The sequence below is a fragment of the Anser brachyrhynchus genome, assembly GCF_964034855.1.
Source record: "Anser brachyrhynchus genome assembly, chromosome: 5".
In the NCBI taxonomy this organism is placed as follows: domain Eukaryota; kingdom Metazoa; phylum Chordata; class Aves; order Anseriformes; family Anatidae; genus Anser; species Anser brachyrhynchus.
This window is the reverse complement of record NC_137699.1, coordinates 10645169-10663504: the sequence shown is the minus strand read 5'-3', so window position 1 is coordinate 10663504 and position 18336 is coordinate 10645169. Positions and strand designations below refer to the sequence as shown.

Genomic DNA, 18336 nt, shown 5'->3' with positions numbered 1-18336 from the left:
CAGGTCAGCTGGTCATCTGATGCTTGCTTACATTTAAGTTAACGCTTTCTCTGTGTTTCACATCATCCTATACCACATCCCTTAACATGGTCTCATTTACCAAACTTTTGCTTTCTATGCACTAACGTGGCATAAAGTTACACAGTTGCTTTTAATCTTCTTGCCCAATTTCGTGCTCTTATCTGCCATGACAGGCTTAGTTCCTGATGATTAATGTCATATATATCCAGGTGAAGTCTGTCCTTAAAGTATTTCCATGAATTGATTCCAACAGTAAGATAGCCTTGGTTTTTTTCTTATAATGCTAATCCTTTATCTTGATATGTCATCTCAACTTCACTTTTCTTCTCTACAGACTGGAAGAATTTCCTTTCCCTCAGTTTGTTGATAGCCTGTCTTTGTCATCCTTAATGCATTCCTGTAGGAGCTGAGTAGGGTCATCAATCCTGGCCTGTGAGAAAACCCATGCTGTCTCCTCTTTCTACAAAGACCCCTTTAAGCTCAGGTGGATGTGCTTTGTTCTTGTTTTGGCCAATAGTGCATTTCTCTATTTTATAAATTTACTCTGATGACAGATGGGTAAATGTCTTGTTACTTAAGCATGGACTTCAATTTATATCCCTTTCAACTGGGAAGTATTAGCACTTGAAGTCTTAAAAGGATTTAATTCCAGTGATTTTAAAACGTAAACGGAATTGATTCATAAAAAGACTAATGGAAAAGATTTACCTGAAATTACATTCTGGTCACAGCTAGAGTATGCTTGCATTGTCTTTCCTTTTGGAAGAGAAAAAACATAACTTGAAATAACAGTATACTTCTGCTCAGCAGTTGGAAGAAAAAGCTAAGGCCTTGACGTTGGTTTAGCAGTGGAGAGGGCAAAAAGATATTTAGCTTCAAATATGGAAAAGAGAAAACGTCCATAGTTCACTGGCATATTTTTATCTTTTGCAGTTTATACAGTAATCTGTACATAAGGAATTATGCAAGTAAAATTTAAAAAGAGGAAAAACAGTCTGTCGTGAAACCTGCCAATGCATATAGAAAAGTCAGATGAAGTTTAGGATTCAAAAAGCAGTCACGTCTCCAGACAGCAATGCTTTTGGTCCTTCCCCATAACTTTGCATTTGTGCTTTAATCTGCTTTCCGAATTTTACTGCATGGTTGTTTTTTTTCCTCATCTGCTTCTTGAGTCTCATTTTTCTCCTTTGCTCAATCTCCCACGAGGCCAAAAGAAGCAGGAGCACTTAAAGTTCAACAGTCTTCCATATTAGAAGCTTCACAGCATGAATCATTTCTAGATGCTTGGTCATGACGGGAGGCAAGGAGATTTCAGCAGACTGCAGAGGGGAAAAAAGGGACAAGATAGGGATGTTTTTGTGTAGGCACTGCAAAGGAGACTGCTTCCAATTATGTCATTGTGAAATCAGTAATTCAGACAACCACTCCTGTTAGGGATAGATGACTGTCCTAATTGAATCTCGAAGTAGAATTTACTGAATTAGTCTTTATAGAGTTCCTGTTCCAAGAAATAAATGCCTCTGATAGTCCTTTCAGGCAAATTGGAAAATGAATGAAATAAAAACTGAGAATCTGTTTTTCTTCTGTAGTTTATGCAGAGAGAGAAAGAGTATACTATGGGACAATTCTGTTTAATAGCATGTTATGTGGGAGATTGAATCAGAAGATAGTTTGTAGTTTATTGACATCTGTAAGAGGCATTTACTAAGGATTATTTGTCTGCTGTTCCAACTCCCTAGTGTAAAGTCACTTAAAATATGTGCAGTGTATGCACGTGGACCCCGAGTTCCTCACCCTCGCAGCTGGTTGTGCTGCTTTGCATGAAGCTGTAGGGCTGTGCCCCAGTCTGGCTGTAAGAAGTTAGAAATTCTTTTTTCACAGCTATATATTAATTTTTCATCTTTTCTGTTAATTTCACACCAACAAAATGCTCACTAAAAATTCTGTTACTCAGTATTTTCCATATTGTAAGTTGATCATGAGAAGATCTGAGAACAAGCAGCTGTTATTCAAACCAGGTTGTTAGCAGAAGTAAATTGGCATAACTCCATCAAATGTGTTAAAGGGATGTATTTTACCAAGATTAGCGGTATGATGCATGGATTTTTTTTTTTTTTTTTTGAGAGCAGCAGGTGCTACTGTACCTTCTCTAGCTGATTCCAAATGAGTTGATTTTGTTCTGGAAAAATCCCACCATCATAATGTACATTACTGTCATTCTTGTTCAGTTTTCAATGCAGACCAGTGGATTTTTGAGTAGAAAGAAAAAAGAAGCACTATTATTAATATTGTGGAAACAGACCAAATCGGTTTCCAAGTCTAGTTGGACATATGAAAAGGCTTCTTTCAGGTGTAACTACAAAACATATTCAGAGGAATATCTGAGAGAGAATATGCTAAAGCCTTCTGAGAGAGGATTGCAAAGTATGAAGGACCAGCTGAACACTGCTACCACTAGTGCCAAAGTGTTTTACTTACTGGCTTTCATCTGAACGAAGCTGGACTATTTGAGTGTTTCTGAAAGCACTGCTTAGCTCCCGTTCTGAGGGCTATGTTTTATCACGGTAGAAGCCCTGTTGTACAGTACATAAACTTTGGCATATAACAGAAAAGTGGTCTCTCTACACCAGTCTGAATGTGTAAGAAAAGGTATGCTGACTGTCAGCAATTTTGAAACACTTAACCCCCATGACTCGAGTTAATTCATTTCAGACAATTGTACTGACAGCGGGAGTAGTTCCCTGGTTAAACAGAAAAGCAGTTGACAAAATGTATGGGAACATACAGAGGGTTTTTAGCTAGACTCTTCCAGCTCTATTTTGGCATTTCAGTTTACCAAGATTTATCCTTGAGTAAAGCAGTGTGGGCCGCTTAGGGCCAGTGGGTGGCTAGAGCCTGCGCCTGCATCTAATCACACACAAGGTGGGAAGCTGTGAGTGGAGGGTGCGCAGGAAGGAGAGGTGGAAGAAAAGCTGAAGGATGGGTGCTGGCTTGGACAGGGGCGGGTCGGGAGTCTCAGGGAGTCTCTCACTTTCACAACACAGTCCTTCTTTTCCTTTGCACCATTTACACCGGTCTGTTGTGATTTTTTTTCAGAAGCAAATCAAGAGATCAGTGTGAGAACTTACTAACAGAATCAGACACTGCAAACCATTATTCTTTCCAGTAGTGAAGCCTGATCTCAAAATCCCTTGCTTAAGCATTCATATAACCGTGGGCCAGGAGCGCAGATAGCTCGTGGCCATGTCTTTGTAGGATAATTGCTTTGTCAAGTCCTCTGTGGTGCTGGCGGTCCCATCACCCAACCCACGTGTGGAGTGTGGCCAGGGGATGTGGCAGCACCCTGCAAGCCCCCGGGCAGGGAAAAAGGGAACACACGGGTCTGGTGCAGTGCAAGTCGGGGGGGGCCTCGCTTGGCTGCGTATCAAAAGGAAGCTGGAAGTCCTCGCAAGTCTCACTAGGGATAACCAATACAGTTACTGATACATATTTGCCTTGTCTACACTACGAGATTCATTATTTGTCTACTTGTATCCATTTTTGTTCAGTGTGTGCATGGTGTATAGTTTGTGTTGAAAAAATAAGTAGGCATCATATTTGTTCTGAATGCAATTGCAGAAGTCTGTTGTGTACATTTTGCCTGATGTTCAAATAAGAAGTATTGCTAGAAGTTGTTCTTTATCAGTTTGTGAACTGCGATCTGTGCCCGATTGTTTATGGACTTGAATTTTTATGATGGACATGATGAGGAATACTGTATAGCTTTTATTAAAAGTAATTCTTAATGTTTTAAAATCAATACTGGCCATGTAAAAGTCAATGGCAGTAGGCTAGTGGTCCAGCTGATCTGAGGAAGTAGAGATCTGCCTAAACTTTGACAACTGGACTGAAAATCCAGCTGTCACACAGAATAGCTTTGCAGCAACTTAAACCCGAAGCTACACAGTTTTTCCTGAAATAGCCTTTTATTTTAAAGCATCCTTTGCATCATTGCTAACAACATTATGTTTTTCCCGTGATGCCACTGGCAGCAGGGTCTAAGCAGCACTGAGACTACTTTACTCATCCCTGATCATCAAGTGGTAAGCAGTAAGAAACATTCATGCTTCCTTGCATGAATTTGTGTGGCGTCTTCTATTACCATATGCCAAGAAGTCCCTCACTAAAAAATTTTCCAGTTTCTGGGAAGCCATCCTTTGAAAAACAATTGCTTTCCTAGCATATGAAAATGAATGGGGCTTTTGAGTCTATTCCTAGGCAATGGCTCCATGAGCATATAATGTGATGGCTTAATTGAGAAATTCAAGGTAATTGAAAGGGTTCAAATGGTGAATAAAAGACAAAATTGAAAAGTTAATTATTGGTGGAGAAAACTGGAAAGTTTGCTTTTTTTGACTGTTGTTTTGGGTTCATGGGATATAGGGTGTTCCGACTACGGTGTGACTAACAAATGGGAGATCCCTTTTTATGATGATAATCTGCAGGGCTTTGAGTCAGCATGATACCTGAATGTGTTTTAACCAATCCTGGCATCATTTGAAATGTTGCATATTTTTCTTATTGTAGTAAAAATAATAAGGAAAGGCCCAAAATATCCTTTTACTGAATTTTTCAGATATTATAATTGTGGTAATTATAAAATATGTCAGAAGACTTGAAATCTCCATTATTTTATGGAGAAAAAACTATTAACTCATTTAACATAACTGGAGAAGTACATGCTGAGGTGTATTCAGATTGCTTGCTTACATGGGGTTCTGGTGTCTTACATTAACACATGCTCTCTTGGCATCCTTTTTATTTTTCTTTGTTCTATTCTTGTTTAATTTGTTCTTTTGTCCAGAAAGGCTTTTACTGCATATTCAGATTTCAGTGTAAACATCTTGGGTGTCTTAAACTTCTTTGAAATGCATGTTTTCGAGCCTTCAGGTTTTATTGTAGCTCAAAATTGAAAGACAAGTGTGCTAAAGGTGCAAAAATAGCTCCCTGAAGTAGGTGGGGCTTTTCTTGTTTCTTTTGGTGGCAAAGGTTATGGTTTTGAATGCAACTGTGTAGCTTGCACCAAGCATAACTGGAAATGGTGCTGAGTGTGTTGTTAACGCGCTCCTTGGAAGCGGTGAGCGCTGCAGCTACCTGGATTCCTCCAAGAAAGAAGATGGAAGAGAACGACATGCCGAGTGCCTCTCTGGTCTGACAGCAGCTGAGTTCACTGTGCAGGAACCGCAGAGGAGTTTGCTTTTTTGATTTTCACTAGAGTGCCTGTGTATATGCAAATGTTGTGTAAACGCTTTTACAGGAGCTTTTTTGCTCTTCAACTTCCATCGAACAGGTATGTTTGGCACAGCAGGATGTTTCTTCTGGAGCTGTCAGCATGTTTGCTGCCATGGAAAGGGCTGGGGTATACGAATATTCAGCTTGCAGTAGGAATGAGCATGTTAATTTTGTTTTTAAGCCACCGAATGTTGCTTGCCCTTCCAGGTCTAGAGTTTTTTTCTTGTATTTTGGTTCACATTTCATTTCCTTACGTTCTTGTGATTTTTTTTTTCAGTATCCTGGATTTTTTTTCCCGCAGTGGGTTGTTAATTTATGAATTGCCTAATTGCTTTATAATGTAGTCATACTGGTTTGTTACGATGTCTGCAATAAAAACTGATTGGGTGCATGATTATCTGAGGTTAAATATACATTTGCTTTGTAAACTGAAGCTTGTAAGCAAGCAAAATATTGCTTGTTTTCGTTTTCCTTGTGATCTCAGGAAGCTTTCTTCTCTCATAAAGGAGTATAGTTATACAGCTGCTAGATATGCTGATGGGGATATTATTGACATGATTGCTTAGAATGCCCATTACTCATAGCTAGAGGTAGTTCATTGTGCTGCATGTCTTGGATTAGTGCTGGTAAGCACTTTATTGCTGAAATGCCTGCTCTAAACGATCTTTCTACTCTAAGATACAAAAAGCAGAAGGTGATGAAAGAAGCTGACCCCTGAACCTCCAGCCCCAATGCTGCAGGGCTTGACCTTTACGAAATAGGAAGCTGGAGGTTGTTTGGGAGGTGCATTTCTCAGCGTAGGCCCCTAAGAAAGCTGCAGTTTTCTGACAGGTTAATCTGAACAGCATTGCTCTAAGCAGAGTTCCTCCATCTTTTAAGTACAGATATGGAGAGGGCTGGGATATTTAGTAGTGGAGCATATTTAGAGGAAACTCCATAAAAGCGGAGAGTAAGCCTAGCAGTGTGTAACGACATACATTTCTTGTTATGTGGATGACCAGAAATAGAAATCCTTCTGAATCCTGTGTAAATACGAGGGATGAAATCATTCATGCCTGGTATAATGGCACCTGAAAAATACATTTGCTTTTCCAGCTACTATAAAACATGAGAGTATTGAAGGAAAGATGACTGTATTAACCAAGGTCAGGTACATGTGTGTTTGGGTGGGTGAGTAAGGCTAAGGAAATATTTACTACAGTCTCTCACTCAATTTCAATCCCAAGTTATTTCTCTGAAGCACTTTCTGTTAGGGTTTCAGTGGCTGATGCCACAGCCAGCAGCTTGCTTTCCTCTCTGCTGTTAGTGGTGGCTGCCTTGTTTGCTTTGGACCTGCAGAAGCGTATCTGAACCACCTGTGGGAGGGAGGTGGCCAAGGCTTATTCATGAAATGTTTGGACAGTATTTAATACGTGCAGAAGTTTTAATGGATTTGAGTTCAGAGCATGACCACCAGCTGGCATTTATGCACTCTACCCAAATCCGTTTGGGCAGAAGTCAATGTGATATTTTTGCCTTAAGCTGTGCTTTATTTGTTTCCCTGCTGATGTTGTAGTCTTTCCGGCAACCTCTCCTGTCTGAGTCAGGAGTTCCCGTTGCGGGGCTGCAGTTTGCCTAACGCCAGTACTGCAGTCCGGTTATGTGGGTGGTTGGTTGGTTAAACATGGTCCAACGCACCAACCTTGGGGAGACGTCCAGACGAAAGTTAACAATTCTGGGATCAGCTATTAATATTAATGTAATCCCACACGTATCCAGTTAATTTGCACTTACATAGTTAGGTGAAAAGAAAAATTAGCTCTTTATGCTAGACTGTTACAGTGTTCAATTCGTTGATCTGTCCAGATGCTCTGAAGACACTTAGCTCTTACAGAGATTATTGGACTATTAAAACTGAAAAGTTCCTAAGGGAAAATGAGTATTTCATATAAATCTGCTTTGTGACTGATAGTTTTATTCATTTTCTGGAAGCCCTGGTAAATGCCAGACACTGGCAGTGATGCTTTCTAGAGTCAACGATTTAGGCTGGAAGGGAGCTCTGGAGGTCTCCTTGGCCAGCCTCCCACTCAAGGTGAGGCCTTGAAACTTGGATTGGGTTGCTCAGGTGGGGCCTTGCTTGGTCACGGTATGCTGTCGCTGAGGATGGAGATGACGCAGTCTCTTTGGGCAACCTGTTGTACTTGTTCCTGCTCAGCCACTCCCTCAAATCCAGTAGGAATTTTCCTTGTTGCAACTTGCGGCTGTTGCCTCTTGTGTTTTCACCATATGCCTCTGAGAGGAGACGAGCTCCATTTTTTTGCTGTAATTCCTCATTGGGTATTATTCAATTATTCAGAAGCTTCTGCTTGCTCTCTGTATTGCGCTGAGAACCGTTCATTTGGTTACTGGTATTACAGAAGATGCACATCACAGACTATCTGCTGTGATGAGGGATAACTTAATAACTGTAGGTTGCCCAGGATGACTTAGTTTGAACACAGCTCTGAAAAGAGCTGTTCAGAAGTGAAATGTAGTCATCCATAATGTTTTAGGATTCACAAATACAACCAATGCAAATTATCAGCATTTCAGGTACTTCAGCCCTGTAAGTGCACATTTATGCCCAGCATAGCATGAGCATATAAGACTGATCTTTTTTTCCTTGTGAAATCCAAATGTAGCAAAATGGAAAGGAATAATTTATGGGCTTAATAGGTAGGCTTGTCATTATCCATGATGAATAATTCTGTGTGCAGAAGGAGAACTGCTTAGTTGTCGTTCTCAAAGCAGATCCAAAGCTGACTACTGCACCTTCTGAAATGCTAGTTGGACCCGTAATGACTGAGCTGGGCTCTGATACATCTTGGAAAACAAGCAACCTTTGAAAACACTAAAGATAAAATATAACTCCAGTTTTTTGAAATGATCTAATTTTAACTATACTCCCCAAATAATTGAGACATTTATTTGGCAGGAGCTTTTTTGAAGCTTATTATTATTATTGATTTTATTTTATTTGCATATATGGCATTGTTGTTCACTAGGACAAAGTCTGTGTGAGCATCCCTCTGCCTTTATACATGGGTGGTTGTGGTAGCCTGATTTTTATGATGATCCCCAATATTATACATCACTAGAATGCAGTTTAGGGTTCAGTTATCTGCAATGTTGAATTGTAGAAGTACTGGTAATACTGTTTAGGTTTCAGTGTGGCTTTATGTACTAATCAGGTTAATCTAAACAGCTGCAAGTTATAGTCACTTATTTTTTACAGACGAAACTGTAAGCACACAACAGAAAATGCTGTTCCTTTTCTTTTACTGGATTCCATGATTTTTGTGGGCATCTTAGTCTTGCATGATTGTATACTGCATTTGGAAGCAAAAGCATTTTCAGAGGTAGCTGTCCTGATTTCAGTTCTTAGGAAGTAGTCTGTCTTAATTGGTCTGCTGTAAATATTTCTCAAGGAAAAAAAAAAAAAGAGAAGCAAACAAAAAACAACAGAAGAATTGCTATAGAGAGAAAGCAGAGGATTGCAGCTTTTTCAGGAAATAATTTATTTTAGCTGTCTGTGTTACTCTGACTTGCAGCTTCGTAGCTCCCAACAGACTGGTATAGCTTCAGAAATACGGGAATTCTCCAGAATGCATTTTTGCTTCCAAATGCATTGTTATAATAGCAACATGCATGCTCCATTCATTAGCTGGAGCTTTTACCTTTGCATTACATTCAAAGAAACTTTCTTACTGGTCTCTTAAAATATGCTTAAATGTCCAAATAATGGCAATTAGCATTTTCAGAGTTATTACTTTGAAATACCTGAGATTATTTTCAAAATGAATGCCAGCACAGTTCTCCCTTTAATAAAAATAAAAATAAAAAAACAAATAATAATAATAATAAAAAAACAAACAAACAAAAAAAACAAAACAACAAAAAAAAACAAACAAAAACAAAAACATGGCCATCCTGTTTGTGGGTGGTTTTGCTTTTTCTAGTACCTGGAGGCTTCTTCTGGCTTGCTTAAGGCCACAGACTTCTCTCTAACTTGAGGCAGGGGGTACTGCTGGAAGCAGTTCCACTTGGGGTCTTGGAGAGGAGCGTTGTGCTTACTAACTACTTGTTGGTTATTCCAGCAGAGTGGAAGGAGATATAATCTGTTCCTGAAGCGACGTCTCAGGGTAAAACAGTGATGAATGATATTGCAAGTGGCTTGGATGGCTGCAGTAATAACATGCTTCACTGTGTGATGTCTTCTGTTAACTGGGAGTTCACGGTCGCAAATATTCTGCTTTTTCAGAGAACTTTTTCACATGCATCTTGATATGGTTTAAGAGGGAGCAGACAGAGACATATCTCCCTGAATTACTCTTTTTGGTTCCTACTTGAATAAAATGAAAACCCAATTTGGTCCTTTATTACTAAATGTCAATTTGTTGATGGATGTGATCTAACAACCAAAAACCAAAGCTTCCTTAGCATGAAGTCAAATTTAGTCCAGGGTTCTAACTTCTAGAGCGAGCACTTTGCTATATGAGCTTCTAATCTTTTAAACAATTTGCTAGAGCTAAATACGAATAAAATAATAAACAATATTACCTAATATTAACTTTTTTAGCAGAGTGAGATGGTAGTCTTTATTTGCTTAATATTAATTGTTGTAGCTTACTCACCAGAAGAGATCATCTTATTAAACCAATATTCTGGCATGCCGATATGGATGAAAACATGAAGTTTAATTGATCTGTTAGAATATTAATTTTCCTGTTGCATTGATGCATTTTATTTTGTTATTTTTGTCCTCAGTTTTGAAATGTAACCCCTGTATTGTTTATGTGCTCATTTTGTATGTGATCCTTGCTGGGACATATTTCTCTGTGGCGGTTGACTTTTTGAGTTTTCTTACGTAGAAGAAAATGCATGGAGCTTACTTCTTGCCACCTGCTTCAAGTTGATGAACTGTGCCCTAGATTGCTTTGGTGTAGAGTGGCGTTCCTACTAACAGCAGAAGAAATCACTTGTGTTGATCATTTGTGACACATTCTAAGAACTGTGAAAGAATAAACGATAGCAGTTCACAGGCGTTGCTACACTAACATATATATTATTTATTCTTCAAACCAGTCATTTACATGTAGTGTTTGTGGATATAGGCAGTTAATTTGGAAATAATTTTAGCTGCATATAGCCCTTGTTAAAACTTGCCCAAGTGTACCTGGAGCTATGAAGAAACGGAAAAATTGAGGCAATTAGAGTAAACTACATTGTCTTCTGTTATTTTAGAGCAACAGCAATACTTGATTTTTAATTATATGCCTGTATCTTCCACAGATTGATAAAAGACATCAAAGCAAAGATTCAATTTTCTTCAGGGATGGAGTCAGGAGAATTGATTTTGTTCTCTCCTATGTGGATGATCTTAATAAAGAATGGGAAAAAAAGCTGGTAAGTTCGCTTTTCTGAGTTGTTCCTGATTCTTATCTATCCTAACCTGAGTATCAAATTGCGAAGTCTTTCACATCAGTACACTCAGCTGGAATTGAACTTTGTAAAAACACTTTACAGAAGCCTAAAAAGCTGTTCTGTGTACAGAAATATGTGCAACTTGGTGTTGTGCTTTGAGACTCAATTTTACTAGATTTTCAGAGGCTTTATTTCCTGAATTGATCACTCACCATTGATTAAGGCTGCTCAGTATATCATAGAATCAGCTTAATGCCAAGTAATGCAAATGATTTTGCTTTCTTGAATTAACAGTCTAATAAAAACTGAGGCTTTGGTGAAACTGTATCTGTAAACAGTGTTAAATGAAGGGAAGTGTCTTCTAAATAAACAAAGCATTATCCAAATGAGAAGTAACGATAACATTGTTTATATATTTTATACAAATGGGCTGTGTGTTGATTATTCACCCTTGCCTTCAGTTAGAAGAGAACTAGATCCATGCAAATATCCATGTAATTTTCCTTTTAATACTTGAAAACTTTTTTTGTTGTTACTCTGAGTAAAACAAGTGCAGCATCTCCTCTTTGAGCTTTTGCCTGTGTTTGATTTGCTCTCTACATATATCCTTGTTGTTCTAGTAAAATATTTAAAGTGTCTTTGACAAGAGACCTCCTGTGGAACAAAGCACAGCATAACCACCTCCTCCTGTGTAACAAGCAAGTTTGGGCTCCCCTCTAAAGTTCCAATTAGTGATCATCCTTGAACTTGTCAGCAAGACCCAGTTACCTGAATGGTAACAAGAGGGTGGACGGAATCAATAAATGACATGTTGGTTCCTTGCTCTCACTGACATTTGAGCAATACTTGAATTCAAGCTACTTAAAAATCCAGTACTACAAGATGCAGTCAGGACAAATAATAAACTTACATACAGCATAACATTAAAAATAATGCAGGGTTTTTAATTAGTTTGTTTCCTAGTTATTTGATGCTGTTTTTCTGAGCCAGTAGAGGTTATGTTTGCACACTGCTCTCTCTAATAGGTATTTCCAAAGTTTGCTCTTGAAAAGAAAGGGGGAGGGAAACAAACCACGACCAAAAAGCCATTCTCACATAATTGCATTATTCTGAAAGATAGGGCTTCCTGAAGAAAAAAAAATCATAGTAAAGCTTAGGACAGAATCACAAACAAAACTGGAGGTCTGTGAAGTAAAGAATGTTTTTCATCTACATCTTGTTGTATTAAAGTGTTTCATAATTAAAAATGATAATTTCCTTTGAACAAAACCTGCAAGATCGGGCTGGTAAAAAAATAAATAAATAAATGCTTACTGCTTCCTTTATGAAAGAAATACTGCTTTCGTTAAAGACTTAGGCTGCCTATATTTGCATGCAAATATGATCTAGTGTAGAACACAGCCCCTGCCTCTTACTCTTGTTACCATGAAAAAGCAAGAATCTGTGCCATCAGCTGTTTGATGCCTTTCCCTGCTTGGGCATCTCTCAGTTGCCATCTTTGGTTACTCATGCTGGGAGACTTGCTTGGGAGACCAGTGTTACATTATAGCTGTGGCATCATAGGTTTATACAAAGGCATGCTTTTTCAAATTCACCCTGCTGCTTTATCGGGCTTTGTCCGGCTGTAATCCTAGCTATTTTTTTTTCTACCATAAACAAAAATGCATTTTAAAAAGAAGGTAGAGGAGGCCAGTCAGCGTAGAGAGAGGAAAAAGATATTCATGCAAAATATGTGAGAACAACTCTTAAAATAAATATTTTCCATTAGTCATACCCCAATAACACGTGGGAAGAAATGGAGGCTATTTAGGTAATATTTCAAGTTGGAAGGAAAATGGGATCTTAGCCAGACGAGAGACCATGTACCTGGGTGTCATTATTTACTGAAGGATTGACGTGGAGGGTAGGAAAACCAAGATAACGCTGTGGTTCCTCTTGGAGGTAAAAATGCTTTTAGTTAGGAAGAAGCATCTGTCTTGCAGGAGAGTAGAACACCTACATGAAGTTCTGTGAGATTTCATTCTGTATATGTCTCTTACCAGCAAGAGTTGACAACACCATGGAAGAAGGCCTTGGTTTTGTGGCTCTGCAGGTTAGCTCTGTGCTCCCAGACTGGGCAGGGGTGGAGATGTCAGTGTTACGGCACATCACTTCTCACGTAGTTCTTGGGAATCTGCAGAGAAAGTGACATTTACTCGATATTTATGCTCAGCATAGGCCTTGATACAATGAATATGCCAGTAACTTAATATAGACTTGTCAGCTCAGAAGTACTGTGCTGTTGTATTTGTTGGAACAAAATCCAAATATTGACGCAGTGCAGCCTTTGGAATTTGCTTGAGATACTGGACTTATGGTTGTACAGTTGTTGCTGGAAAGAAACGTGCTTTTCTTCTACTGTAGTGCAATGATACAGCAAAATCTAATAGCTAAGAATAGAAATGTTTACAAGAAGAGAATAACAGTTGTGACAAAGGGTTTTGTTTCCTTGTCTCGAGGAAACAGCTTTATTCTGCATTTCTAAGAGAGGCATGAAAAACTTCTTTGTGTGCTTCCCCATGGCTCTGATACAGATGTAAGAGGCGGTCTGTTCATCTTCTCCCTTAGCTTCATGCAGAACAAATGCATTAACTTCTTTGATGTTCCCCAGAACCTCTCCAGCTTAAACTCTGTTTTGAATTTGCCTTCTATAAGCTACAGGAATAAATCCTAAACACAAGGTCTCTGTAAACAAAAATGAAGATTACATTTTTGTGAGACAGAAGTTTTATTTTTCCTTAAAGCCTCTAGGAGACAGCAGTATAGTATTTTATCTGTATATGAAATATATGAGGATATGGAAAAATAAATAAATTTTAAAAAACACTTCTAAGAAATTATTCAGGTAGTGCCAGGCATGATCTTTATTGCCCATACGTGCATTTCTTCACAAAAAAGAAAAACAAAAAAAAAAAAACACAAAGCACTGGGACTCTGGGATCTCTGTGCAGAGTAATTGTTGATTTCTGTGTTTACTGGAAGCAAACTCCACCTGTCCTCCGTGAGACCTGGAGACACAAAGAGACTTTATCTAGACCTCTCCCACTTTCCAGCATCTCTGGGAGAAAGCAGGAGTTGCTCTGACACCAGGTAGCCCAAAGCCAGGGAGCCAGCAGCCGCAGCAGGCTCAGGTGCTGGCTGCTCCCCCTGCAGCCCGTTGGGTGCCAGCTGGCGCCCAGTGCAGCTGGGTGCAGAATTCACGGGTGCTTTACAGCATGTGGCAATTCCTACAGGTTGTAGTTGTTTCCCAGTGCCCTACACAAGGCTGTGGTCAGAAGGAGGCTGAGCATCCTGACATGCAAGAGGCATTTGTAAGGCTGGTGTTGCCTGCCTGAAGGGAGGGGAAGAGCATGGAGGGAGTCAGGGGTTTGACTAACCAATGTGTTGAATACCTAAAATGGCTTATTTTTCTGTTTAGTGATTGTTTTTACTCGCAATAGCAGCATTGTTACCAAGGAACAGATCTGTAACAGTTGTCTGTGTATCTTGGGTAGCTAATTATCCAGCGATGCGTCTGCACTGGGCATATTAGTGCTGGTGGACTTTGGATCCTGCTTTGTTAATCTTATCAGGAGGGTTCATTCTGCTGAAGCATGCATTAAGGTAAAGTCATCCTGTAGCAGCCTGGCGGTTAGCCACAGCGTGCTGGGAGAGGTGAAGGCTTGAAGGCTGTATCCCCCACTATCCTTTGTGGGCCACAGTAGTCTCAGAAAATGTGGTTTCTGCCTTTTGCATATGCTTCTGAGAGGTTTAAGAACTGTATTTAAACAAAATGTGGGGAGGGGAATGAGCCCACTATCACTGGCCTAATCACGGGATTATCTTCCATCACCCCCCTGTGACAGCAGGGCAGGGTCTGTAGTGGAATCCCAAGTATGTGCCCCGAGTGTGGCTTTTTAGGGTTGAGGGAGTGAGCTTAAAATTATTATGTGTATATATTAAAAACACAAAAAGTGGCACTGGGCCAAGAGTACACTTTGTCCAATGTAAGCCTTTCATAGCAATATGAAGAAATTCAGTATTTGACAAGAAAGGGGACTAATGTTTTAGTTCTGTTTGTTTTTCTGGCACATTGATTTCCTTTTAATGGTGGTTGTTTCAAGTGGCTGCAAAGTACAGTACATTCACATGTCTTTCAGAGAAGGTGGCTTACGAGAAGAGAGCACGGTGATAAAAAGAGTAATTTCTATTAGAGCACTTCAATTTATCATGCTAAATATATAGTAAGAAGAGCTCAGTAATCAGGGTTGTACGCTTTGGCTCTGTCTATTGCTGAGCTGCACAGATCAAGGAGGAGCTGTCTGCTGAGCATCTGGTGGCAGAGAACCTCTGGGCTGACTCGCTTGGATCTCCTCCAGTGTTTGCCAGGGCAAGAACGCATGGCAGTGTGCTTTGTTTGGAGAAAATGTAAGCCAGGATGGCACATAGCTTTGGATGCGAGTCTTGAATATCAGCTTTTATATACCACTTCTGAATGTAATTGTAAATCACTTCTTAGTTGTATTGTTTTCTCTTAGATCAGCAGGTCAACAAACAAGTTCTCTGGTGTTGATACAGGTGCACATAGGCAGGTTTGTGGGATAGATTAATTAAAAGAAATGCGCAGAATTGCGTTTGCCTCAGTACGCCTCAGGATTCACCAGGATTCCTGAGTTCATCTAGGTTAGTGTCTAATTTAATAACTAATGGTATTTGGCAAAATCAGCTGTTAGAGGTTAAAATGCAATGTCAGTAACACAGCAGATAGCGCAACACATTTTAGCATAGATCTGAGGGCCATTAAACCTATTCTTCGGTCTATTCATTAATCTGAGTAGTTCGTGCAAACTCCGATGTAACTAGGTCACCTTGCTTCTCACAGAAACACGGCAACATAAAATTGGCTGAAGACTTTCTTTTTTTTTCCTTCTTGATGTGTGTTGTATAAGGCTATGGTAGAGAACACGTCACACGTCATTGCAGGTTTTAGCTAGAAATCAATTGGTTGTCTAGCTAGTGCTTTCTAATGAGGCTACAGCTCAATATTTAGCAGAACTTGTGGTTATTCTGGCAGTTCTTCAGCAAATGTTATGTAATTAAAAGGAAATTAATTCAGTCTCCCAATAGGAGCAAAAATTCTGCAGAGAAGGAGGGGAAGGAGACCTTGCCTAAAGACACTGCCTAGGGATTACTTGGCAAAGAAGCAGAATTGAAGCAGGATACCTTGGCATCAGACTCACGGAGGTCACGCACCCATCACGCACTGCCACAGGCAGGTTTCCTTATCTCTGCCTCAAGTCCATGCCAATTTTATACAGGCTAAGCACATGTGGGCTTACACGTGGTGATTTCATACTCTTATCTAGTTTTACAGCCAAGTAGTTGATGAAGCATACTGTCTGAATGGTCTGTGATGGGTACCTGAACATCCACATCAGGCAGGGTTATTAAACTGGTGACAAGATGTCACTGTAAACAATAACAGAGCAGTCTTCTCAAATGCTTCCAGGATTTTTCTTTTTATCCAGTTTTTCCCATTCTCTTAGAAGTACTGCCGAATTGTCATAATAACCCTCCTAACAACTCAGAAATGCTCAAGGCTCCAGAGTTGAATTGTCAGTTTACCAGGGTGGCACAGTTTATGAGCATATTCCTAAGTAACATGTAAGTTTGGTGTTGTGGGTCAGCACAATTCCCTTTGTGCTGCTGAGAGTCTGCTGGTGTGCTGCAGCTGGCTTGTGTCTGTTGGGCTGGTTGCTTTTACAAAGGTCATGTAGCGTAAAGGTGTCTTTATCAGGATCCCTGGAAGGAGATAAAGTCAGCAGTCACTGATCAGTTAGTTACTAACTTCATGGGTGAGTAACGTGTCTTTATTTCTCTTCAGGAAAGAAGAAAAGAATTTGAGAGCAATCTGCAGAAGGCTGGTTTAGAACTAGAAACAGAAGACAAGAAGGTAAAAAAAAAAAAAAAAGTAAATAAAAAAAGGCATCTGAAGAAAAATTTGTACTAAAGAAACCTGCAAATGACTAAACATAAAGCACTTGGCCCTGTTAGAAAAATGATGAGATTCTAGCAGATTTCATGGAGCATGACTAACTTAAGTGAAAAAAGGTACATGTCTATTTGAGTTATTTTTCCAGGCAGGCTCCTAAGGATTGTCTAAAGAAAGGTATTTTGTTTCAGGAAGAACTAAATGCTTTTGATTTCATAACAAAAAGAAAACAGTTTCAAAATAGCTGTGAATTCACTTAAACCATGTAAATAGGAAGTATGTTCATAGCTAGGTTTAATCTCATCTAACAACTTGCAAGCCGTTTGGAATTCGGTGACTAGATTAACACATGCTCACTGGCTCTTGTAATTACACTGAGGATGCACCCTGGTGTAACAACGTCAGGATGGTTGATTAGTGTCACTGTTTTACTTTGTCAGTGGAGACCAGAGGATGCTGACAGTCAGCACTTTTTTCCTGCCAGAGATGGAGCAGAGCAAAACAACTTCTTGATGAAGTTTAGGCTCTGTAACATCCACAGATGGAGATTCATTGAGCAATATGTTAAAATATGATTGCTGTTATCTCCTCTGTGTGTGTTTGTGACATGCTGAGCAATGCTACAAGGACATGCGCTGTGGGGTGAGGCCCGCAATAAGATTATTCCTTATCGCAGGTGTAAGGCTGTAACAGATCTTGCAGCTCTTGGTAGGATGTTGTTGCAAGTAGTCTTGTGTGATCTAGTCCACTCTATGAAAACTGCCCCCTCCAGGAAACAGAGCAGCTTTAAAATCTATCACAGTGGCCTGAAGGACAGCTGGATTGCCAAGTGGCCAGCCCTGCACAGCAAACCCTTGCATTTTGAATGCACTCAGAATGTAATGAGTGTGTTCAAGCCTCAGAGTACAAGATAAATGTAGTCTGAAAAGCCTTTGTGAGCATTTAGGAGTGCACAGATTATTTGTGTCTTCAGTCAACCACCCAGATAGGCTATTCAGTGTTTAAAAAAAAAAGTCCTTAAAAAAGAAAATCTTTTTTTGAAAGCTTAGAAAAATATTTAAAAGGAAATAAATTGTGTATAACAAGTGTTCTGATAAATCTTTCAATAAAGCACAGTGTAGTCTGATGTCAGATTTAACTCTTCCGGGGCAGGAATCTGAAGATGGCAAGATTTATTTTGTCAAGATCCATGCCCCATGGGAGGTTCTGATCACATACGCAGAAGTGCTGAACATTAAAGTTCCCATCAAGGAAAATGATATTCCCTCAATGGTGGAGAACCCCTTGGACTGTATGCTTACACCATTCAGGCTTCCCGAGAAGGTGATGCACCCTGAGCCGGATTATTTCACTGCACCGTTCAGCAAGGAGAAGCAGGAGCTGTACCTCATTAACGATGAGAGCACTTTCTTCTCACCATCCATGAGAAACAGAATAGTACGTACATGAATTTGTCTACTTCCATTTACAAGTTGATTTGCACTGACCGTAGGAATATACATGCAAGGAAGGAGTATATAAAGTGTTATATCTGTGGGTAAATATGAGGAAGCCTAAATATCTGCTCATCTTTCTTAGAATGCTGAAATAAT

General features: G+C 39.6%; 1 protein-coding gene and 1 long non-coding RNA gene across 12 annotated transcripts in view; one reads left to right on the top strand and one right to left on the bottom strand.

Annotated features, from left to right (window-relative positions):
- The window catches only part of ANO5 (anoctamin 5), a 55274-nt gene that overhangs the window by 14543 nt on the left and 22395 nt on the right, over positions 1-18336 (top strand). For 4 of the 11 annotated variants that reach the window (XM_080593144.1, XM_080593139.1, XM_080593142.1 and 1 more), the window contains 4 exons: positions 4056-4103; positions 10603-10716; positions 16637-16705; positions 17897-18181. In XM_080593144.1, the coding sequence (XP_080449270.1) occupies positions 4056-4103; positions 10603-10716; positions 16637-16705; positions 17897-18181 (516 nt within the window). Of the gene's footprint in view, positions 1-4052; positions 4104-10602; positions 10717-16636; positions 16706-17896; positions 18182-18336 lie in introns of all 11 variants that reach the window. The other 7 variants (XM_080593143.1, XM_080593145.1, XM_080593141.1 and 4 more) reach the window with 2 other exon arrangements.
- Positions 10726-18336, bottom strand: part of LOC308195544 — a 181667-nt gene continuing 174056 nt past the window's right edge. The window contains exon 4 of the long non-coding RNA XR_013951606.1: positions 10726-12907. This is a non-coding gene — a long non-coding RNA (uncharacterized lncRNA). The remainder of the gene's footprint in view (positions 12908-18336) is intronic.